This window comes from Danio rerio, chromosome 1 (assembly GCF_052040795.2).
Source record: "Danio rerio strain M-AB ecotype USA chromosome 1, GRCz13ab, whole genome shotgun sequence".
Lineage (NCBI taxonomy): Eukaryota > Metazoa > Chordata > Actinopteri > Cypriniformes > Danionidae > Danio > Danio rerio.
The window spans coordinates 13537069-13561754 of record NC_141021.1 but is presented as its reverse complement, the minus strand read 5'-3'; the positions used below and the strand labels follow the sequence as shown (position 1 = coordinate 13561754).

The 24686-nt window shown below is 40.9% G+C and overlaps 2 protein-coding genes across 3 annotated transcripts in view; one reads left to right on the top strand and one right to left on the bottom strand.

Moving 5' to 3' along the window:
• Positions 1-983: 983 nt before the first annotated feature.
• cplx2a (complexin 2a) lies at positions 984-22743 on the top strand. Of its 2 annotated transcripts, none has more exons than XM_087235519.1 (4): positions 984-1683; positions 2185-2292; positions 14321-14499; positions 21602-22743. In XM_087235519.1, the coding sequence occupies exons 2-4, from the start codon at positions 2262-2264 to the stop codon at positions 21791-21793; spliced, it is 402 nt and encodes a 133-aa protein (XP_087091645.1). In that variant the 5' UTR covers positions 984-1683; positions 2185-2261; the 3' UTR covers positions 21794-22743.
• LOC147846700 (uncharacterized) overlaps positions 14607-24686 on the bottom strand; it is a 37727-nt gene continuing 27647 nt past the window's right edge. Inside the window, exons 2-3 of the mRNA XM_087238355.1 lie at positions 17164-19763; positions 14607-14715 (exon numbers count right to left, since the gene is read on the bottom strand). Of these exons, the coding sequence (XP_087094481.1) occupies positions 14607-14715; positions 17164-19205 (2151 nt within the window). The 5' untranslated portion in view covers positions 19206-19763. The remainder of the gene's footprint in view (positions 14716-17163; positions 19764-24686) is intronic.

The window sequence follows — 24686 nt, the reverse complement described above, 5'->3', positions numbered from 1 at the left end:
CCCACACCATTACACCACCAGCAGCAGCCTGAACCGTTGATACAAGGCAGAATGGATTCATGCTTTCATGTTGTTGATGCCAAATTTTGACCCTACCATCCGAATGTCGCAGCAGAAATCGAGACTCATCAGACCAGACGTTTTTTCTAATCATCCAGTCATTATGTCCCATTTTGGTGAGCCTGTGCGAATTGTAGCCTCACTTTCCTGTTCTTAGCTGACAGGAGTGGCACCTGGTGTGGTCTTCTGCTGCTGTAGCCCATCTGCTTCAAGGTTTGCAAGTTGTGGGTTCAGAGATGCTCTTCTGCATACTTCGGTTGTATGAAGTGGTTATTTGAGTTACTTTCAATCAGCTTGAACCAGACTGGCCATTCTCCTCTGACAAACCAGCTTGTCTGGCATCAACAGCCATGCCACATTCCAAGTCACTTAAATTCCCTTTCTTCCCCATTCTGATGCTCGGTTTGAACTGCAGCAGATCGTCTTGAGCATGTCTACATGCCTATTGAGTTGCTGCCATGTGATTGGTTGATTAGAAATTTGCGTTAATGAACAGTTGGACATGTGTACCTAATAAAGTGGCCAGTGAGTGTATATAAATTGCATCCATAATATACACTGTAAAAAGCGCTGGGTTCCGTACAATCCCTTCATGTTAAGCTAATTTCATTGTTTTTGCAAATTTGAGTGGATTGAACATAAAAGGATGAACTTGTCTCAAGAATTGTGTTGATTGAGCTCATTTTTAAGAAATTGTTTGAACAAACAGCAAAACTCCTTTTTAGTGTATTACAATGGTCAGTTTTATGGCTATATTTCATATTTTCTGGGAAAAAAAGCAATAATCTCTCTTTTTTTTTTTTTTCAAAAACGAGTATGACCCTGAAGTATCCAAATGCGGTGTGTTTTAGGAGCACTGGGCAGCATCATACGGGGGGAGGGGATGAGTTGTTCCTGAAAAGGACAAGCCCAGTCTGAGCCACAGATCCTGAATCAGCATTTTCCCTCCAGAGACTCCGACGCCCAAGTCATGAGGGGTGAAGACCCGTCCATCTTTCATTCCTCAGCTCGGCTCTGACAGCAGCGCGCGCTACACGGAGAACCATCAGCCGCGGAAGCACTGGCAGAGCAGAGGCGTGTTTCACTCCCGGCACCGCCAATCAATGACTGCTGCTCTCTCCGGCTGGGGACGTGGGATGTTTTGATGGAAAAAGGCTGCGTGTGATGCACAGGGCTTTCACCGTCTTGCAGTTCCCCTGGCCAACACTCTGACAGGCGCTGGGCGAGCAGGAAGAGACGCTCGGAGATGCTCGTAGCGGGTGAACGTTAATACACATCTTGCACAACTGGCCCACGACAACTTCCACATCGGCACGATCACCCGCGGACGGACTCCGAGCAGGTATTATTGATTCACACCACTGCTTTTCTGCTGCCGCGCGCGAGCAGGCGCTGTCCGGTGAAGGTGGTGCTGAAAGCGGCGTGTGCAGCTACTAGATACTGCCGAGCCTTTGCGGCGGGGGTTCAAGTAAGGTAATGCGCCAAGACTATACTGACTGAGGTCGGAGCGCAAAAACACTTTTGTAGGGATCATTGGGCCGTGTGGCTAAATAGACCGTCCTGCGCTGGATGAAGGGAGTCGTAAAGTTACCTTATGGATCTGTGACCCCCGGAAGTTGATAGGTAGCCTATATATTTCTTCTGGCTAAAATACGCACGGCGGAGTGAGACAGGAACGCAAGTCAGCTGAATTAGCTGAGCACAATGGGGTTGCTGTAGTGTGACAGCCTGATTGTCGCTATCAGCATCAGCTGCACGGAGGGATTTGATGATCTGTCACTGAAGGATGGCTGTGCTCTGTAATTTTGCGCTGGAACATGAAAATATGTGGTGGGGAAAGGGTTTTACGTTGTGAGATGAAGGACAAAACGTTCCGTGCAAGTTGTTCATGCTTTATTTATTGAGCTGCAGGCAGTTATGCTGCTGTTTTTAATATTGCATTAGCTGTATGTGCCGATTATATAGCCTGTGTGCTCTATTTTTTTTTGCATCTTAAAATGTATTAGGCTATAACTGTATGGGACAATTAGAAATTGTGAATTGAATATTCATATATTGCATATTGACGTGCTTAATCGATCACCATCAATTATTATAATTAAAATCGATGTGTTTCATTGGCAGATCCGGCAGTAAATCGATCGCTGCTCCTATACATTTGAAGTGTCGAGCACCAGGACTGAAACACCTGAAAAGCCATCATGAATTTCCTGCTGAAGGCAGCTATGGGAGGTGAGTATGTTTTCGCTTTGGGAGATTAGAAGTTACATTGAAAAACTGGAGTCGGTGCTGCAGTATGGCGGTCACGTGCGTTCCGTGCCGTTTAAACTCCACGCACCGGAGAGAGAACGGTACTGCTAGAAGAAGCGGCGCTGCTGTGCATAATGTAATATATCAGTTATACAGCAATGTCATAGTGATGCTCTCTAGATAGTTCCACTTCGATAACACTGTGCCAAAGGTCATTATTTTCATCATTAATATAGGCGCTTTCAACAATAGGGTACAAAATGCACTCACCGGCCACTTTATTAGGTACACCTGTTCAACTGCTCGTTAACGCAAATTTCTAATCAGCAAATCACATGGCAGCAACTCAATGCATTTAGACATGGTCAAGATGATCTGCTGCAGTTCAAACCGAGCATCAGAATGGGGAAGAAAGGGGATTTAAGTGACTTTGAATGTTGTTGTTGGTGCCAGACGAGTATTTCAGAAACCGCTGATCTACTGGGATTTTCTTGCACAACGATCTCTTGGGTTTACAGAGAATGGTCTGAAAAATAGAAAATATTCAGTGAGCAGCAGTTCTGTGGGCGTAAATGCCTTGTTGATGCCAGTGGTCAGAGGAGAATGGCCAGACTGGTTCCAGCTGATAGAAAGGCAACAGTATTTTAAGTAACCACTCGTTACGACTGAGGTTTGCAGAAGAGGAACAGAGCTAAACACACAGCAAAATATTAGTTTTTTGTTCATTAAAATTAGTAATTTAATTTGTACACTTCCTGACAATAGTCTTGTCGTCGATCACAATTGTATGAGCAACAAATAATAACTTGACTTCTAGTTGATCACTTGGAAAAGTGGCCAAAGGTCAATTTTTCTGATGGATCATCTCTTGAAGACCTACTGGAAACCACATGGACCCAAGATTCTTACAGAAATCAGTCAAGTTTGGTAAAGAAAAAATCATGGTTTGGGGTTACATTTAGTACACTGCAAAAATGCTTTTCTATTTAGATTTTTTTTGTCTTGTTTCTAGTCCAAATATCTAAAAATTCTTATATCAAGAAGCATTTTCTAGGCAAGCAAAACATATTGTCTTGTTTTCAGAAATAATACGCCAATATTAAGTGAGTTTGTCCTTAAAAAAAACAAAATAATCTGCAAATGGGGTAAGCAAAATAATCTTGTTTTTCCTTTTGACATAAGATTTTTTTGCTTACCATATTGGCAGATTATTTTGCTTGTTTTAAGGGAAAACTCACTTAAATTTGGCATATTATATCTTAAAACAAGACAATATGTTTTGCTTGTCTAGAAAATTCTTCATGATTCAAAAGTTTTTAGATTTTTGGACTAGAATCAAGACAAAGAATCTAAGCAAGAAAAGCATTTTTTTGCAGTGTATGGGGTTGTTTAAGAGATCTGCAGGATGGATGGCAACATCAACAGCCTGAAGTATCAGGACATTTGTACTGCCCATTACATTACAAACCACAGGAGAGGGCAAATTCTTCAGTAGGATAGCGCTCCTCATACCTCAGCCTCCACATCAAAGTTTCTGAAAGCAAAGAAGGTCAAGATGCTTCAGAATTGGCCAGCCCAGTCACTAGACATGAATATTATTGAGCATGTTTGAGGTAAGATAAAAGAGGAAGCATTAAAGATGAATCCCAATAATCTTGATGAACTGCAAGAACACTATCTTTGCCATTCCAGATGACTTTATAAGTTATTTAAGACATTGCAAAGATGTATGGATGCAGTCCTCCAAGCTCAGGGGAGTCTTACACAGTATTTTTTCCCCACTACACCATGACTTTATATTCTACTGTACATTATATCAGTTAAGTGACAAGACTTTTGTCTAAGCAAAGTCAGACCTCACTATCCTGATTAAATCATTAAATATCAAGGCATAATCATATATTATTTTGGTAAAATAAGTGTAATCTAGAGGCCTTTGCCTTTCATATAAGCCACTTCTGATACCAAACGATCAACTAGAAGTCAAGTTATTATTTGCTGCTCCTAAAACTTGGATAGGTAACAAGACTTTTGTCAGGTAGTGTACTTTAGTTATATTAGGTAGTTCTAAAATAGCAGTTTATTAAACACATCCAATAGGTCTAACAATATAAAAATAAATAAATTACTAAAACCTGGGATTCGTGACTCTAGCATAAAAAAAATTCACGGCACAAAGTGTACCCTATTCATGGAATGGTATTCTCTGAAGTACAATGAAGAACCATATAAATACCACGGCGCATAAATATAGAAGCTAATTATTCAGGGCGATGCTCTGGTTAAGTTCATACAATAACAAGCCATCCCAGCAGCCTGAGAGCCTGTTTGTGTGGAGCGATATGATGTGCTCCTGTGATGTGGATGCCCAAATGACCACGCAGTTCAAATATTTGCTTCAGCGCATTCAGACCGGATTGTGTTTAAAGTAGACGAGCTGATGTCACCGCTGGACGGAGGCCACAGAGCAGCTGACTGCAGCAGAGGACAGGCTGAAGAGCAGCAGCTGCCACAAGACTAAATATTTCAAAACAAAAAAGACTTCAGCTCGTCTCAGGGGTTCAAGAGGGCAGGGCTGCACGCTCTTAAAATGCTGCTTTACTGGCATCCATTGTTCCATGGAGACTGCTTAAAGTAGGCATGACATCAATACTAACCATATTGATTTAGTTAACTCACGTTGATAGTTCTGTGATGAACAATTCATCTGTGCATGTCATCAAGACATTTTTTTTGTATGCCTTGTAATCTGAATTTGAAATCTGAAAATGCACTTTCTGTTTTCTTTTAAACTTTCAGATTACGTCTGTCTGAGGTATTGGGTGTGGCTAACATATTTAACCACACCCCTTTAGTTGTTAGTTTTGACAACCAACATAAATGGTGATTAGGAGGTGTCTGTTAGGTTGTAATAACTCTCCTGAAACCCAATCTTTCTGAATGAAATGCCTTCTTTACTACATCCAATCAGCTTACAGTAGAAAAAAAACAAGCCCCGCCCACTATTTTCTCATCTAACATTTAGTTTCTCTAGAAACCATCAAAATACAAAAAAAAAAAAACAGTCACAGCTTCCAGTTCATGCAGACTTTACCCTCATGAAAACAAGCTTTCTTACAGTGAATATTTATATAGAGAGAGAGATTATGAAAAACATTCATTGAAACATGCATTGAACAAAAGCTTGTTATTACAGGACTTTTAAACTTGTATAACCTAAAAAAAATTACATTTAAATATTACATAAATATTTACATTTATATTAAGTTGGTTTAGCTGTATTTTTGTTTGTTTGCTTGTTTTTAAATCAAATAAACCAATAGTATCTGGATGCAGCCTTTATGATGCAAGCTGAGGCTGCATCACTCAGCGATGCAATGTCAGACACAATGCACTCAAATGTAGCTAGTGACGTCACTGTGACGGGTAGGGTTAGGGGTGGGGTTAGGTGAGCCCATTAAAAAGCATTGGATGCAGCCCAGATTGCACTGCACCAGGTCTGCAGCCAGACCCCTCTCAAATAAACAGCAAAAAGAATAAAGGAATAACTACTGAGTAATCAACGTCAATGAAGTTACTATACGGTCCTTCATCCAATAAAGAGTTAGGAACTTTTCCCGAATAGGTTCTTTTGGTTAATCAAAAATGGTTCTAATATGATCACCTTAACCATTTTACTGTTAGCAAAGAATCACCAAGAGGCGACACGCTAGTGCGATTTGGGAAACAGCCACTAGATGCCGCGGTGGCCATTTTGGAATGAAAATTCCAAAAGAACAACAGCATATTTTAAGTCTGTAAAATAAACTATTAAAAGTGCTGATGATTGTGATAGTAAGTGTTTTATTGTCGTCTTTCAGGTTGTATCTCAGTTTTAATGTGCTTTTTAAATAAATAAATAAATAAAAAACAAAGCAGCTGCTCGCCATGGCAACAGCAATAAGATCCAATCCGCTTGTTAAGTGTGACGTCACGCGAAGCGGCTTCCGGGTCCAAGCGCTCTATTCAACTGAATGAGGAAACTCATGAAATGGTAATAATAAACGTTTACAAAGCGATTTAATGCTTTCGAAAATGACGATCGCAGTATATATGTCCATGCCTAATATCCGATGGCCAGAAAGTGATAATTTTTTTATAAATTGTTACATTTTTGGTATTTGTTATGCAGCAAGCCCAGAGATTGTTGTGTACACTATGATTTTATATAAAATTAAATTTAATGTGTGATATCAATAAAACGCGATCATAAACGAATGATTTCTCCACTCAAATGAATGGCGGCTTGGACCCGGAAACAGTATACATACGTCACAAACATGTCACCACTTAACAAGCAGATAGACAGCCGATCGCTTTCACTCTAAAATGGCGCAATTCGGGGTTGTTGTTTGGCGCTGCTGTTGCAATGGAACATTCTATCCGCTTGTTAAGTGGTGACGTGTTTGTGACGTACGTAATACTCTTTCCGGGTCCAAGCTGCCATTCATTTGAGTGGAGAAATCATTCGTTTATGATCCCGTTTTATTCCTATTACACATTAAAGTTAATTGTACATAAAATCATTTTGGCAAATGGCAAATGTATAGTCAGTTTATATCAAAATTAAGAAAATATAAAAAATATAGAAGTCATTTTTCCCATAATAATGAATAAATGACCAAATTATGCGACCCAAGAGTAAATATTTCAAAATAAAAGACATCAACGGTTCTCAGAGATCTAAGACGGAAAGGTTTGTAAATTTAGTGTCGCAAATCTGGAAGCTTTCTTGCTCATTTCTAATGCATTTATGAACTTTATGATAATAAATGATGTTTTTGTCAAGTTGTGTAAGAGATAAATAGCAAAAGCATGACAAATTTAGTGTAAAAATTAAAAAAATGGAAAGATATAGGGGTCACATTTTCCTATCACAATATAGAAATAGTCAAAATGATGCAACCCTTCCCAATCGTAAATATTTAAAAATAAAAGACATCAACCATTCTCTGAATTTAAATCAAATTTATAAGAGCGTAACAGATGAATGGTGAAGCGTAACAAATGTATTGTCAGTTTATATCAAAATAATACATTTGTAAATTTGGCTGTAAATTTGGCAAAGCAAATCTGATTTATTTCCTTATAAATTAACATGTATAACAAAATTCTTACTTTATTTAGTTGAACAGTACGACGAATGTAGTCAGACAGTTTGTGTGATAATTAAGAAAATGAACAGACTTGTTTGTTTTCCCATCGTGATGTAGAAATGGTAAAATGATGCAACCTTTCCCAAGAGTAAACTTGATTTGAGAGTAGTGTGTGTGTGACTGCGAGTCTTCAAAGACCTGAGGTGGGAAAAAACTGTATGAAAATAGCAGCTTTGTTTTAACATTTCAGAAAGAGAACCGTTTTGATGCCATCTGTGGAGAGGTACAAAACACTGAAATTGGAGCAAACAAAACACCATATGTTAACACTGTAAAGTCAACCAGACTGGTGAATTTTTGTGTTTCGCCATGGCAGTGCAGATGCAGTTGCTCATTTTTATCACACTCTCCTCCTTGAAGCTAAAATTCGAGGATTATTTAAGAAACTGACTGCACCATTACAAAAGTTAACCATACGGTTTAAATAAAGCAAAAACAACAACAACAACAACAACAACAAAAAAAGATTGTTTAACCATGGTGTATATAGTAGAACTGTGGCTATACAAATGATAATTAAATCTCTGATAAACCATGGTAACTATAAAATGTTCATAAGGGCAGGATAAGGATTGAATATTTATTTTCAGGAGTTAAAAACATGGCTGTAAAATACAGTATACAGTATACTCTGAAAAATAAACAGGCACTCTGTGTCATATACAGACACTTAAAGAGCATATGCTGTATATACATTTTCAGATATACAGTTAAATTCAGAACTATAAGCCCCTTTGTTTATTTTGTTTCCCCAATTTCTGTTTAACGGAGATAAGATTTTCTTCAGCATAATTCTAAACATGATAGTTTTAATAACTCATTTCTAATAACTGATTTATTTTATCTTTGCCATGATGCCAGTAAATAATATTTGACCATTTAATTTTCAAGACACTTCTATACAGCTTAAAGTGACATTTAAAGGCTTAACTTAATTAGGTTAACTAGGCAGGTTAGGGTAATTAGGCAAGTTATTGTATTTTGATAATTTGCCCCGGCTGGGCAAGTTTCTGTTTCATTTCTGTGTGGAGTTTGCATGTTCCCCTCGTATTCGGGTGTTCCGGTTTCCCTTACAGTCCAAAAACATGTGGATAAACTAAATTGGCTGTAGTGTATGTGAGTGTGAATGTGAGTTTCTCAGGGTTTTGGTTGTTCACTGTATAAACATAAGCTGGGTAAGTGGCGGTTCATTCCGCTGTGGCAACCCCTGATTAATAAAGGGACTAAGCCCAAGGAAAATGAATAAATAAATGAATATTTAGCAGTCATTACATGATTTTACCTTGATTACAAAATTTGGTCACATTTAACAACATTGTTGCATTTGATAAAGTTAGTGAAGGTATTTACTAATATGCACTAAGAATAAGCCATAATTGTAAGGCATATATTAATCATAGTTCAGCATTTACTAATGCATTATTAAATGCTTGTTAACAATAGCTAATGCACTGAGAGATAACATGAACTAACAATGAACAGCTTTATTTTCAGTAAAGAACATGATTAAATACTGTAATAATTGTATTGTTCAGTGTTTGTCCATGTTAGTAAGTACATTAACTCATGGGACCTTGTTGTAAGGTGTTACCCCAAATTTGGTAACATTACTTGCAATCAACACATACATTTACATCAAAAAAATTTAAATACAGAGTATTTGACTCTAGATTTTTTTTTTTGCGATATAAACATCCCTTTAATATACTACATGATTTACAATTACCAACACAATCTCACGGCAGTTTGTAACTTTTTGATTTAGTGGCTAATTCCTAATTCAATTTGCTCATCCCTCAATAATGGTTGGGTTTAGGGGCAGGGTCAGGTGCCACACCTCCTTTTTAAAATTGTACATTTTCATCCAACTGAACTAGTCCAAATTTGCCACTAAACTGACAAAACATAAAATAGTTACGTTTCCTCATAAGATCAATTACAGTTAAGCACTTATCAATATCTGCTCCTAGGCATTCATTTCGTCTTTCAGTTAATGAGTGGCTTATAAAGGCATTTCGCTACCACAAAGTGGCTTTTTTATGACATTTTTAGGACTGTTGTCACCAACAGTCAACATCATCTGACAGTGTTCAGGCATAACGGCTCTTTTTTTTTCTCTCTCTCTGCGCTCTATTATCATTGTACATCTTAGCTCTTTGAACAAAGCCCCATCTGCAGCCATGGGCCTTCATTAGCTCTCTTTCTCCCTTGATATTGCACTTGTTAGAACATTGCTCGTCTCATGGTGTAATGTTCTGATGATGTACAGTTTGTGTTTCAGCGTGTGTTTAAAGCCAGACCACAGAAATGGATCTCTCCCTTTGTCTGCCTGTGTGTGTGTGTGTGTGTGCGTGCGTGCGTGTGTGTGTGTGTGTGTGTGGGTGTGTGTATATACAGTTAACCCCTTAATGCACAAGCTATAAAATAGATATAGAAAAAATAAACTTAGACGGGTCACTTTAGACCCATGAAGTGCATCAAGGGGTTAAAGTCAAATTGATTAGCCCTCCTATGAATTTTTTTTTTTCAAATATTTCCCAAATGATGTTTAACGGAGCAAGAATTTTTTTACAGTATTTTCTATAATATTTTTTCTTCTGGAGAAAGTCTTATTAGTTTTATTTCAGCTAGAAAAATGTTTTTAAAACCATTTTAAGGTCAATAATATTAACCCCCTTAAGCAATATATTTATTTTTTTGATTATCTACAGAAGAAACTATCATTACAATGACTTTCCTACTTACCCTAACTTTCCTAATGAACCTAGTTAAGCCTTTAAATAGCACTTTAAGCTGAATACTAGTGTCTTGTAAAATATTTAGTCAAATTTTATTTACTGTCACCATGGCAAAGACAATAGAAATCAGTTTTTAGAAATGAGATATAAGTGGGTTATTGTGATATATCAGGACACTAATGTGTGTAATGTCACGGTATTGCAAGGTGACATTGGTCCCCATGTCTCAAAAAGCTTATGAATCATACAGAATTCGATTTTAAGTAAAACTGTAAAATTTTCAGCAGTGTTGAGGAAAGTTACTTTTGAAAGTACTGCATTACAATATTGAGTAACAAAAACATCCACAAGTTAAGATACATTTTTAAGCTATATACACTGAATAAATTGCTTCACCTGGCCTTAAAAATGTGTAAATTCTACAGTCGACAGTGGCTACATCTTCTTAACAATAAAAGCAATAACAATGTTTTTTTTTTTTTTTGAGTTTATTCGAATTGTTTTACCTGGTGAACCTGAACTAATGTCTATCATTTGCTATTTAGCTGAAGGTGGGGTGCGGGTAAAGTGCTTCGCATTCATTTTTTTTTTTTTTTTTAATTTTGTGTTTCTTGCAGTTGTTGAGTTTTACTTACACATAATCTACACTTAACATCAATCCACTTCTTTTGTTTGATGAGTTCCATTGGAAAAATATAAGTCTCCGGCCTGCCATTGTTTCTGTTTCTGTCTGTAGTGATGACGAGCTATTCCAACGCAATCTCACGGCGATTCAGAACTTTTTGATTTAGTGGCTAATTTGTATGAATTTTTACAATCTTATTTGCACAATTTAGTACGATTTGCTCATCACCCAATGACGATTGGGGTCAGGTACGTGCACACATAGGGCTCAACATGTGCAGTGCACATGCCCTTTTTAGTCTTGGATAGAAAGTGTCCTTCCAAAATGATCAAAAGTGCCCCCGCGACGCGGCACACCCTCGGTCCCGCCCTTCAGTAGGCGCGCGACAACACCGCTCTTCAGTACGCGCGCAACAACAACAACAACCCCCCCGCACCCTAACCCCCCCTCTTCAAAAAATGTATCCTGCACATGCCCTTTGGACGGTCTCTGCACGGGCCTGATTGGGGTTATGGGTGGGGTTAGGTGCCACGCCTCCTTTTTAAAATCTTACATTTTCGAACGACTGAACTCGTACGATTTAGCCACTAAACTGACAAAACGTAAAAATAAGATCAGGCTGGCTATTCACAAATGAATTGTTTCTTTTAACCGGATCTTCTAAGTGAACCAGTTAATTTAATTGAACAGAGTTGTTGTGAAACCGTTTGCGTCTTCAGTAAGTACTAACATACCAGATACTCCCTCTAACTTAAAATAAACCAATATCCTGGGTTATCCAGTTACTAGAGCAGTACACTGACTTTGTGAAAAAAGAGACCTGATGATGATGAGTGCGAGCCAACTGTCTGTTCCCTCGCAGCATGCTAGCTCATTGAGTGTGTGATTTAACCTAAGGTCATTTTTATTCTGCAACACATTACTTATTTTTAAAAGTAATGCGTTACTTTATTCGTTACTTTGGAAAAGTTATATTATTACATAACGCGGGTTACCGTTTCCAGTGAGGGTTGGGTTCAGGGATAGCGTAGGGCAATAGAAAATACAGTTTGTTCAGTAAAACCAATGGAAACATATGGCATGTCCCCATAATTCACAAAAACAAACCTCTATGTGTGTATGTGTGTGTGGATGTCACACTCCCACTCTCCCTCACATAGCACACAAGGCATGATATTTGTCACACATATCATCGCTTCACATTTCAGACTTTGCTGCAGAAGATCTGAATGTGATGTCCTGTGTGTGTGTTTGACTACAGACATCAGGCTTTTTGTGAAGTATGTTGAGGCATCAGTGACTTTTTTTTTCATCTGATATCTTTTTCTCTGATGCTCTGGGATGTTTGTGTGCCTGCAGGTTTCTGGATCTGCTCTGCTAGATGTATTATTTATGAGTTAACTTTGTTTTGCTGAGTTGGTTATAGGCTTTTTGACTTTTGTTTTTGCCTGTCATCGTTTTTGTTTTGTTTTCTCCTCAACATAGCAGGGTGGTTTCTCAGTTTACAGCAAAACATTCTCAGAAAGAAATCTGTTGAAAGGAAAAGTACTGGCTGTTCTAGGCTTGTTTTTTGTACTGTAATTTTAAAGACCAACACGGACTACATTTGACTAATAAAATGTCAATAAAACTCACTTAAAATGCAGAGATACATTTTCATAATGCAATTAAAATAATTTGTAAATATGAGCTATGGACAATTTTTGTTAAAGGTCTTGTGAAGTACTTTGAAATATGCAAATGTGCATCAACTAAAACATTTTGTACTGGACGGGACATATAGTAGCCCCCCCCCCCCCCCCCTTTTAAAAAAATAGCCAATAGCAATTTGTTTCTGCCACAGCTCTGCCAGTGAGAATGGTTGTGAAATGAGACTCATCTTGAAGGGATACTAGAGCTCAGTTGATTGGTCAGAATTTTGTTCAGAAACTGAAATATTGGGTGATGCCATATAAATTGTTTTATAAAGGTTTATATCTTCTAAATGCAAATTGTATCACTACTTTGGAGCTCACTAGCTTATAGATATCCTTCAACATACTGATATGAACTTTTTTTAGATTTCACTGGACCTTTAAAACTTACAGTCACACAATTATAGATTAACAGATTTTTTGCTACTGTCAAAGTACATTTAAGTACCCCAAATATACACTGCAAGGTCTGTTAGACTTCATTTTTAAATAAATGAATCAATCAATTGTATTCTACTGCTATTTTCTTTTTTTTTCTATATATTCCTGTTTTTTATTTAAAAATATTAAGCATCAAAACTTGAAAACAGTGGTAATAATACTTTTTTCTTAAATGAAAACACACCATTCTTCTATTTAGGCTTAAATAATATACACTCACCAGGCACTTTTTTGGGTACACCTTACCCATAACCTTTATTAGTACCGGGTTGGACCCCCTTTTGCCTTTATCCTTCTTGGCATAGATTCAACAAGATACCGGAAATATTCCTCAGAGATTTTGGTTCTTATTGACATGATAGCCTCAGGCAGTTGCTGCAGATTTTTCGGCTGCACATCCATGATGCGAATCTCCAGTTCCACCACATCCCAAAGGTGCTCTATTGGATTATGATCTGGTGACTGTGGAGGCCATTTGAGTACAGTGAACTCATTGTCATATTCAGGAAACCAGGACTGAGATGATTCGTGCTTTATGACATGGTGCGTTATCATGAGTACACTGTGGTCATAAGGGGATGGGCATGGTTAGCAACAATACTCATGTAGGCTGTGGCATTGACACAATGCTCAGTTAGTAGTAATGTACCCAAAGCGTGCCAAGAAAATATCCCCCACTCAGTCTTCTGCTGCTGTAGCCCATCCGCCTCAAGGTTGGACGTATTGTGTGTTCAGAGAGGCTCTTCTGTATACCTCAGTTGTAACAAGTAGTTATTTGAGTTACTGTTGCCTTTATATCAGTTGGGAACCAGTCTGGCCATTCTCCTCTGACCTCTGGCATCAACAAGGCATTTGCGCCCACAGATCTGCCGCTCAATGGATATTTTCTCTTTTTCAGGCCATCCTCTGTAAACCCTAGAGATGGATGTGCGTGAAAATCTCAGTAGATCAGCAGTTTCTGAAATACTCAGACCAGCCCGTCTGGCACCACAACCATGCCATGTTCAAAGTCACTTAAGTCACCTTAATTTGTTCCCCATTCTGATGCTCGGTTTGAACTGCAGCAGATCGTCTTGACCATCTCTAAATGCATTTAGTTGCTGCCATGTGATTGGCTGATTAGAAACTTGCACTAAAGAGCAGTTGGACAGGTGTACCTAATAAAGTGGCCGGTGAGTTTATATTGCTGATACAATTAATCTACTTAGTGTATGATTAGCTAATAAAAATAATGTTGCCTTCATGCTGAATTACCAATGAAAAGTTTAAGGTGAATGTATTTCACTATAGAAACTTGATTTATGATCTGTTTTGCAGGAGGTCCCCCTGATGTTGGTAAAATGCTGGGAGGAGAAGAAGATAAAGACCCAGAGGCAGAAAAGGAGAAGGAGGAGGAGAGACAGGAAGCTCTGAGACAGGAAGAGGAGGAGAGGAAGGCCAAACACGCCAAGATGGAGGCCGAGCGAGAGAACATTCGGCAGGGCATCAGAGACAAGGTGAGAGAGCAGCGGGAACACTCGCTTACAGTCATCAAGTTCGGCTTTTACTTTTTTCCACATCCACAAAGGGAGAGTTCACCACAAAATGAAATATTGATGTTGATTTACTCACCCTCAGGCCAGGAAGATGTGTTTTCTGAAATGGAGGTCCTTGGAGAAATGCAGTCAATGGCTACTGTACTGATATTTTGAGCATCGAAAAAATTATAAACCCTATGCAAAACAAAATGATCACACATGGAAATACATTAAGATTAACATGTGTAGCGAGGCAGAGGGAAAACAGCGGCACAACAGGATGAGTTTACAGACAAGTCCCCGGAGGGTGCTTTATTTACAAAGTGAATGTGATGTAAAAGGTGCTCTTCTTTAGGGTGAGGTGCTCTGGTGCTCCGGGAAGTGGGTGAAGGACAGTGAGTAGTCGGGTGGAGGATCGTCACGAGCTGGAGTCCGCTATGGAGAGACAGAGAGACAAGCATTAGCACAGGGAGTCATAGAAGGAATGAAGCTCATCTTCTCCTGGCGTAGGTTGGGCTTATATGTCTCTCGGCTTGATGCGCTCCAGCTGTGATCGATCCTGACTTGATGATGGTCCAGCTGGGTGAAATTAGCGACCAGGGCGACGTGGCAAATAATCGCTCGCTACATTCCCCCCCCCTTAGCGTCGTCCTGGTCCTGGGTGTTCTGCGGAGGAAAGGTAGAGTATTTAGAGGGGGGGTAGAATGTTTTGACAGACCTGCCCATCCTGACCATAGCCTTGAGAGCCCGTCGGCGTTTCCGTGGGAGGCCCCGGCTCGATGTTGAACAGTGAAGTTGTAATCCTGGAGCGACAGGAACCATCTGGTGACTCGAGCGTTGTTATTTTTCGCTGTTGACATCCATTGTAGTGGAGCGTGGTCGGTCACCAGGGTGAATCTTCTGCCAAGTAAGTAATACCTGAGCTCCAGGATTGCCCACTTGATCGCCAGGGCCTCTTTCTCTACCGTGGCGTACCGGGTCTCTGCAGGGGTAAGCTTCCGACTCACGTACATGATGGGGTGTTCTTCATCGCCGTGGACCTGGGAGAGGACCGCGCCCAGGCCCGAGTCGGAAGCGTCTGTCTGAAGAATGAAGGGGCAGCCAAAGTCAGGTGCGTGCAGTACCGGTGAGGATGTTAGTGCAGTCTTCAGGGCTTGAAACGCGCCATCTGCTTCTCTGCTCCATTGTATCCTCTCTGGCTGCCCCTTTCTGGTCAGGTCTGTCAAAGGGCTGGCTATGGTTGAGAAATTGGGAATGAAACATCTATAGTAGCCCGCTAACCCCAGAAATGCACGTACCTGGGTCTTTGTGGTGGGTTGTGGAGTTTCTTGTAGTGCTCTGATCTTGTTCTGTTGTGGCTGTATGAGACCTCTACCGATGTGGAAACCGAGGTATTTGGCTTCTGCTAGACCCAGGTGGCATTTCTTGGGATTAGCTGTGAGCCCAGCCCTACGAATATCAAGGAGCACCCTCCGCAACCGGGATAGATGTTCTTCCCATGACTCGGAGTGGACGATTAGGTCGTCGAGGTATGCTGCTGCATACGGCTGGTGGGGTCTCAGCAGGATGTCCATCATACGCTGGAATGTTGCTGGAGCCCCGTGGAGCCCGAAGGGAAGAACCCGGTATTGCCAGTGCCCACCGGGAGTGGAGAAGGCGGTTTTCTCCTTGGCGCTTTCACTTAGTGGTAGTTGCCAGTAGCCTTTGGTGAGGTCGATCGTGGATATGAATCGGGCTCCACCCAGCCGATCCAGCAGCTCGTCCACCCGAGGCATGGGGTACCCGTCGAATTTGGAAATTTCGTTCAGCTTCCTGAAGTCATTGCAGAAGCGGAGGGTGCCATCGGGTTTGGGGACCATCACTATGGGGCTGGACCACGGGCTACGAGATGGTTCGATGATTCCCAATTTCCTCATCTTTTGGATCTCCTCGTTGATAGCCAGCCGGCGAGCTTCTGGTACTCGATAAGGCCTCTGCCGGACGATGGTGCCAGGTGGGGTGATGATGTCGTGCTGGATGATGGTGGTTCGGCCCGGTTTCTCTGAGAACACATCCCTGAACTGACCGACCAAGGCTTGCAGCTCCGCCTTCTGATTTGGTGAGAGTTGCTCACCTATATGGACAACGGGAGAAGTTTCTTCTGAGAAGGCAACTAGATGACCTGGAGCTGCAACCCATTTCTTCATTAAGTTGATGTGGTAAAGTTGTTCTTCTCTTCTTCGTCCCGGCTGACGGACTCGATAGTTTACCGGCCCTACCCTTTCTACCACTGTATATGGCCCCTTCCAGGATGCCAAAAACTTCGAGGTGGTGGTAGGTATCAGGATCATTACCTTGTCCCCTGGTTGAAACTCTCTGGGTTGGGCGGGCCGGTTATATAATCGCTGTTGGGCGCGCTGGGCTTCGGTCAGATGTTGCTTGACGATGGGCATGACTTTCTCTATACGTCCTCTCATGTCCCGTACGTGCTCAATCACTGACCGTTGTGGGGCTGGCTCTTGCTCCCAAGCTTGCCGAGCCACGTCCAATAGCCCTCGTGGTTGGCGGCCGAACAGCAATTCAAAAGGTGTAAAACCTGTAGATCCTTGGGGAACTTCTCTGGTCCCGAAAAGCACGTACGGGATCATGAGGTCCCAGTCGCACCCATCCTCTGCCACCACCCTGCGGAGCATCTGCTTCAGCGTCTTATTGAAGCGTTCCACCAAGCCATCAGTCTGCGGATGATAAACAGAGGTTTTTATTTGCTTTACCTTAAGGAGGCGGCAGAGGTCTGCCATCAACCGGGACATGAATGGGGTGCCCTGGTCGGTCAGTATCTCTGCTGGTATTCCTACCCGGCTGCATAATAAAAACAGCTCCTTAGCGATTGCCGATGACGTGGCTTTTCTCAGAGGGATCGCTTCTGGATATCTGGTGGCGTAATCGAGGATGACAAGGATGTGTTCATGTCCCCGGGCCGACTTCGGCAAAGGCCCTATCAAGTCCATGCCAATGCGGTTGAAGGGCACCTCAATGATGGGTAATGGTATCAGAGGGCTGGGGGGTGGTCGTTGGGGAGACGTTCTTTGGCAGATGTCGCATGCCTGACAATACCTCTTTACTTCTCCATCCAACCCGGGCCAGTGGAAACGATCTCTGATCCTTTTGATCGTGTTGGCTGCTCCTAGGTGTCCTGCCATCGGGTGAGTATGTGCCAGTTCCAGAACAGTCTCCCTTTTGGTCCTCGGGACGACCAATAGCGTCTTCGTTTCCCCCCGCCTCTCTGCGACACAGTACAGCAGACCATTTTGCACAATAAAATGTGGGAGGGGGTGAGGGCTGGGAAACCGTTCGTTACCGTCTATGATCCGGACTTGTGGCCAGCAGTGCTTCAACGTTTCATCTTCACGCTGTGCTCTCCCGAAATCGCCACCTGCGGTAATCTGTTGGAAAAGATCATAGTACAGGTTAGCCGATGATGACTCACCCCCTCTGTCGCTCTCGGTGGCCATCAGCGCTGTTTGGCGGTCCCGTTGAGCCCGTCCCTTGCTGTTCTTCTTTGCCCGAGCCGATCGAGCCTGATGGTGGGTGAGGAGATCATCGAACCCCGGCCAGTCTCTGCCCAAAAGGAGGGGTACTGGAAGATCTGGGACCACTCCTACTTCGATGCGCCAGCTTCCCGACTTCGTCGCTATGGTGACTCTTTGGGCGGGTACGTGGCGGGTATCACCGTGTATGCATGTAATCGGGATTCGACCTTTCCCTTCTTGATGGTATTTTAATGTGTTTGGGTGGACCAGTGTTATTGCACTTCCTGTATCCAGTGTGGCCGTCTGTGTTTTCCCGTCTAAACATACTTTTCGGGTGGGAGCTTCGGGAGGGACGTTGCGGTGTACCACGCACCCTGCCGTCCAGGCCGGGGCCGAGAGTGTTGTTGGCTCTGTGGGCATCGGCTCGTCGACTGGGCTGGGGACCGCCGGTCTGCTGCCTGGTCGTGTTGTGCCCTCCACCGGTCGCCATGGCGCATTTACCCTCCGGGGTGGCAGAGCCGCTCTCTCCCCAGTCTCCCGGGCCACATGAGCTTCCGCCAGCTCCACCGCCTCCACCAAAGCGGCCAGCGAGTCGGGGTTCCTCATGCTGGTAAGTGTGCGGAGCCGTCTGGGTAGCGCCCTCATCATCTTTTCAATGACTACTTTCTCAGCGACCTGGACTGCGGTTGGATCTCCTCCCAGTAACCATAATCTTCCCAATCTGGATAAGTTGGCTGCTTGGGTCCGAACCGGCTGTTTGTCATCATAGGACCACTGAGAAAATTGTTGTGCTGCGCTTATATTGGAGAGTCCCATTCTGGCGAGTATCTCCTTTTTCAATGCTTTATAGTCGTCATTTTTCGGTGTCTCTAATGCGAAATAAGCCCTTTGAGCTTCTCCAGTCAGGAATGGCGCTAACATCCTCGCCCAACTTTCCTTCGGCCATCTCTCTCTTTCCGCAATTACCTCAAAGGTGTGCAGGTAAGCATCAATATCATCCAGGTCGCTGAGTTTTGTGATAAATCTATGGGCGCTCACCTCAGAGAACTGGCTGGAACCGGCCGCTTGGCGGAGCTGTTGTTCCATACGGTCTTGTCTGGCGGTGAGTTGCTCAGTTATCACTTGTTGTCTTCTTGAGATTTCCGCTAGATGGCGTACTACCTCTTCGATCGACATGACTCAGGAGGGGATGACAGCCGAGTAAGAGAGCGTGAGTGAGAGAGAGAGCGGATGCCTGTCTGTAAACAGAAGAAAAACAGAGAAAATTCAGTGGTTACTTCTTCTTACTGGTAAGTGCTGAATTTTTTTCCCTCTGAAAAAGCGCGCATTCTCCACCAGTTGTAGCGAGGCAGAGGGAAAACAGCGGCACAACAGGATGAGTTTACAGACAAGTCCCCGGAGGGTGCTTTATTTACAAAGTGAATGTGATGTAAAAGGTGCTCTTCTTTAGGGTGAGGTGCTCTGGTGCTCCGGGAAGTGGGTGAAGGACAGTGAGTAGTCGGGTGGAGGATTGTCACGAGCTGGAGTCCGCTATGGAGAGACAGAGAGACAAGCATTAGCACAGGGAGTCATAGAAGGAATGAAGCTCATCTTCTCCTGGCGTAGGTTGGGCTTATATGTCTCTCGGCTTGATGCGCTCCAGCTGTGATCGATCCTGACTTGATGATGGTCCAGCTGGGTGAAATTAGCGACCAGGGCGACGTGGCAAATAATCGCTCGCTACACATGATACAACTAAACATTAATTACAACAATATTACCTTTAATCTACAGTCTTGTTGGAGGAATAGAAGAAAATATTTTTGTAGATTTTTGTCATTGGCTCCCAGTGCATGGACTAACAACAACAAGGAAAATAATATACACAGTTGAAGTCAGAATTATTAGCCCCCCTGTTTATTGTTGTCCCCAATTTCTGTTTAACGAAGAGTTTTTTTCAACGCGTTTCTAAACATATAGGGCTCTATTTTGACGGTCCATGCGCAGAGCGCAAAACGCAGGGCGCAAACGCTTTCAGGGCATGTCAAAACGCATTTTTGCTAACTTAAGGACGGGAAAATCCGCTTTGCGCCATGGCGCATCGTCTAAAGGGGTTGAATTTATTTTCTTAATGAGTTTTAGGTGTGTTTTGAGAATAAACCAATCAGAGTCTCATCTCCCATTACCTTTAAGAGCCAGCTGCGTTGCGCCATAAGCGCATTGCTATTAACATGACGTAAAGTAAGTTGACTTTCGCTTTTGCTCTCGTGGATAGGCAAACCTTTACGCACAGGCATCAATTAGCCTATAAGTAATTAATTTCGTTTGTTAAGCGCAAAGATTTGTTTCAATACTATTTCTAAATTCAGTTCTAATTTTCAGCAAACAAATAAATGATTAATAATAACAAAATGTGGTCAAAATACTGAGTTATTTCCAAATACACATACTGTGCCCCATATAGTCTAAAACCTGACAGGTGGACAAATCTAAGCTTGTTTTTAATAAAAACAAATATAAATATGGATATAATAAATGATACTGCTAATAATAATAACATTATACAAAAGCAAATTGAATGAACTGAAAAAGCCTCCCGAGATGAAGAAAGTAAGGCAATGGTTTTTAAATTCATGTAGGCTAGAAATGAATATGTTTTGTAATATTTTAATCATTAATATTTATATCCTATATATATCCTTATTTTATATATCTTTAAGATATTATATCTTTTTCATATGTAAAGATATTTGCGGATTGCTCTACATCTTGTGTGTTGTGTGTAAGCCAGGCGCACTTTGCACCAGACAATAGACCGACTTTGTTCTGGTCTAAAGATCAGACTATTTACAATTTCTCAAAATAGCAACGCGCCAAAACACGCCTGCTTTTTTAGACCAGAACGCCTATGGGTGCACATTTGAGCGCAAATGCATTTGCTATTTAAACATTGTGGCGCAACACCTCAAAATGACCCTTGCGCCAAGCTTAAAGTAGCAAAAGAATATTGCGCCGCGCCTTGTGCCACATTTAGCCGGGTGTATGATAGCCCCAAAATGTTTAATAACTCATTTCTATTAACTGATTTATTTTGATCTTTGACATGATGACAATAAATAATATTTTACTAGATCATTTTTAAGACACTTCTATACAGCTTAAACTCAGTCCTAGAGGTCTGGTGTCCAGCATAATTTAGCTCCAACACTAGTCAAACACAACTGAACATGCAAATCAGTGTCCTCAAGATCTCTGGTAATCTATAAGCAGGTGTGTTTGATTAGAGTTCGATCTAAACTGAGCAGGACATCCCCCTAAACTCTCAGTAATTGGCACCCTGGGAGTGGTATTTTAGCCACACCAATACCCCAGAAAGGCATAATCTGAGAATTTATCTGAAAACTAAATTTTAATATTAGAATACAAGGGCAAACTATTATTTTTTTTCTTAATGACAAGCAGAGATGAATTGTTTACCACAAAACTAGCAACGTGAGCAAATGGTGGTTCGTTCTGATTCCATTTGCACGTTTGAAGACTTTCGTGTCCTAGTGAATGCATTTCAATAATACAAAATCTCTTGTGTTCGGCAGTACGGCATAAAGAAGCGAGAGGTGGCGGAAGCGGAGGAGGCGGCGGCGATGGAGCAGGCATGCGAAGGCAGTATGACCCGTCCAAAGAAAGCTGTCCCGTCCGGCTGCGGAGACGATGACGAGGAGGAAAACATCATGGACACGGTGATGAAGTATCTACCAGGACCACTGCAGGACATGCTGAAGAAGTAACACGCGGGGAAAAAAAATAGAGCACTCGCAGCTTTAGAAAATTATTTTAACGTGTTCAGAGTTGGGCGAGAGGAAAGGCGCACTAGAAACGCGAAACACCATTTACCTTTCACACATTTCGATTCGTGAGGAGCTTTAGATATTTAGTGACAGATTAAAACAATCAATCAAGCGAGCGGGATTTAATTATGAGAATATAAGCCATATTTTATCTTTACCTGAGTCACGTCATCTCTTCGGCAGTTATTTCTTATTCAATACGTAAACAGCAATATATATATGCATGAATTGTTCGATCGTGTCTATTCCACTGTTTTGTATTATCGGTAAATAAGGTTTTCACGTTCAACACTCGGGGGGTAAAAGAGTTCCTCGTTTGACGCTGTTCTGGTCTTGCATGTGTCCATAGTGTTCGTGTGCTCAGACATCTCGTCTTTGTCGCTGCAGAGATTGATAAATCAGATATAGAAGGCAATAACATCTTCTCATGCTGTAAGCTAAAGAACAATACCTTTGTACATTTGTCATGACGGCGTTTAGTTCATTCTGGCCAACGTTACTGTCACATTTACTCTGTAGTGTCATCGTTTAATGCCTCAATTCAGTTTTGCAATCTTGTTGAAATGCTTTAAAAAGTTCTGAATTTACAGAGAAAGAGAGAAAAAAATGTGATTTGTAAGTTTGGACGCTCTTTGTGTTTGAACTGGACTGTAACTTCTCTGATCTAGAGCCATGAGGGAATTTATTTATTTTGTTTTTTGTCTGTGATCTAAAACATTCTCAGCAATAATAACGTATTTCTGTTTGCTTGGCTTGCAGTACAACAAGAAATAAAATTGTAAGAGTGTATGAATGGCTCTGATGATTTAAAGAAACATGGTGAAATGATGCTCTGTTTGTTGGGAGGATTGATGGGTATGGCACTGTAATAAACCAGTCACACATGTGTAGTTTTTGTCTTTCAATACTGAAAACAGAAATCAATCGAACATTTAAAGGTGCAGTATGAGTCTGACACCCAGTGGTTGAACTAGGTATTGCACTCCTGGATCAAAACACATTTTCACTCGACTCATTCTCTGACGAGTTAGCACAAGTGCAGATTTGCAGATTGACGTGAGTGTGCCTGATTATTGGGCCAAAAGGCTGATTTGAACAGTTTTTTTTTTTTTTACTAAAAGCAACGGCATAAGATAGAAAAAAATATTTTCCGTACTAAAAGGTGTTTCTGTCCTAAACAACACCTAAACTTATTTTTAGAAACGGCTTCTATTTCTTACAGGTGAACAACAGAATGAACTATGATCACCTCAGGTACACCTCATGTGCTTCATCCAGTGTTAAAATGCTAACAATGTGAGTTTGAATGTCATTTTATGGGACATAAAGGGACATACTACTGAAAGCAGCAGCAGATAGTTCACCTCAGATCTTGAAAATAAAATAAACCGTTTGAAACTGAACTTTAGACTCAAAACCAACACATTTCAGTGATACAGCATGTACATTTACCAATGTTAAAGAGGTTTATTATGTGTTAATTAGAGTATACACCTTACTATTTTATGAGTGAGTGCATATTCTGTGCTTCTGAATAGCTGTATAACAGCCAAATTGCGTATCACTGCAAATCTTGTAGCATGTTGTTAGGACAAAGGGTTACATTGTAACCTGCTCACGTAATGTGGAACTCTGAATCTGTATCTCATTTTGGAGTATGCTACTGTCCACTGGAAGTTGCATTTTGGTCACGGGCGCAGGCTTTGAGAGCCTTCCTGACTGAATAAATGAAATATTCGGTTTTCCACCAAGGCAACCAGGGGTGCTGAAACATAATTGGCTAAACAGGCATTGGCGGGTTAAAAGAACCAAAACAAAGACAAAGTTTCTTAAATATCTGCAAACATAGTATGGTATTTTTATGCTTTCGAAGAGTCAAAAACGTACATACAGCACCTTCAAAAAGTAGAAGGATGCATGAGTAAGCTAATATTTCACATGAAGAATTTACAAATGTATATTACCTTATTTATGAACAGTTTTATCATAAATTTTTTACTAAAATGAGCATTTCTCTCAGGATTTTGTGTGTCATTTTACTTTTATGGCAAAGAAGAGGTTCTTTTCATTGCCTTTAAAATTAAATAATTGGAAAATGAGCAAAGAAGGCTAAGAAATATGCTAATTTTAGATGAAAAATTCAAACGGTACTTAGAGGTTTGAGATTTACCTAATCTTATTATTTTTCGATTAATGATAATAACTTATAATAAAATTTATTAAATAATTTATAATGATAGTTTCAATTAATTAACATTAATAGTAACATTATTTAATTCATATGAAAAATGTTTAGAATTTATATATTTTATTCAGTAAGGATGTATTCAATTGATTAAAACTGGTAGAAAAAAAGTTGTTATGGTTTATTTTGTATTTTTTATAAATAAAAAAATATTATAAAAAAAAACAATATTAAACAATGTTATTCCACAACAATATTAAACTAACTAAATAACTGAATAACTGAAGGATCATGTGACACTAAGAATCAGATCAATGGTCATGAAAAAGGATTTTTTTCATTGGAGCAGGGGTCACCAAACTTGTTCCTGGAGGGCCGGTGTCCTACAGATTTTAGCTCCAACCCTAATTAAACACACCTGACCAAACTAATCAAGGTCTTACTTGGTATACTTGAAACATCCAGGCAGGTGTGTTGAGGCAAGGTTGGAGCTAAACCCTGCAGGGACACCGGCCCTCCAGGATCAGGATTGGTGACCCCTGCATTGGAGCAATACAATTTATTTAACATTTTTAAATATAAGTTAGTTATTATTACTACTATTACTACTATTACTATTATTATTACTTTTTTTGGATAAACATACTA

What these genes read in the sequence shown, in the direction of transcription:
- cplx2a (XM_087235519.1), top strand. Translation starts at nt 2,262, where the DNA reads ATGAATTTCCTGCTGAAGGCAGCTATGGGAG. An exon ending in GCTGAAGGCAGCTATGGGAG is followed by an intron (nt 2,293 to 14,320) that starts GTGAGTATGTTT and finishes TCTGTTTTGCAG; the next exon opens with GAGGTCCCCCTGATGTTGGT. An exon ending in GGCAGGGCATCAGAGACAAG is followed by an intron (nt 14,500 to 21,601) that starts GTGAGAGAGCAG and finishes TGTGTTCGGCAG; the next exon opens with TACGGCATAAAGAAGCGAGA.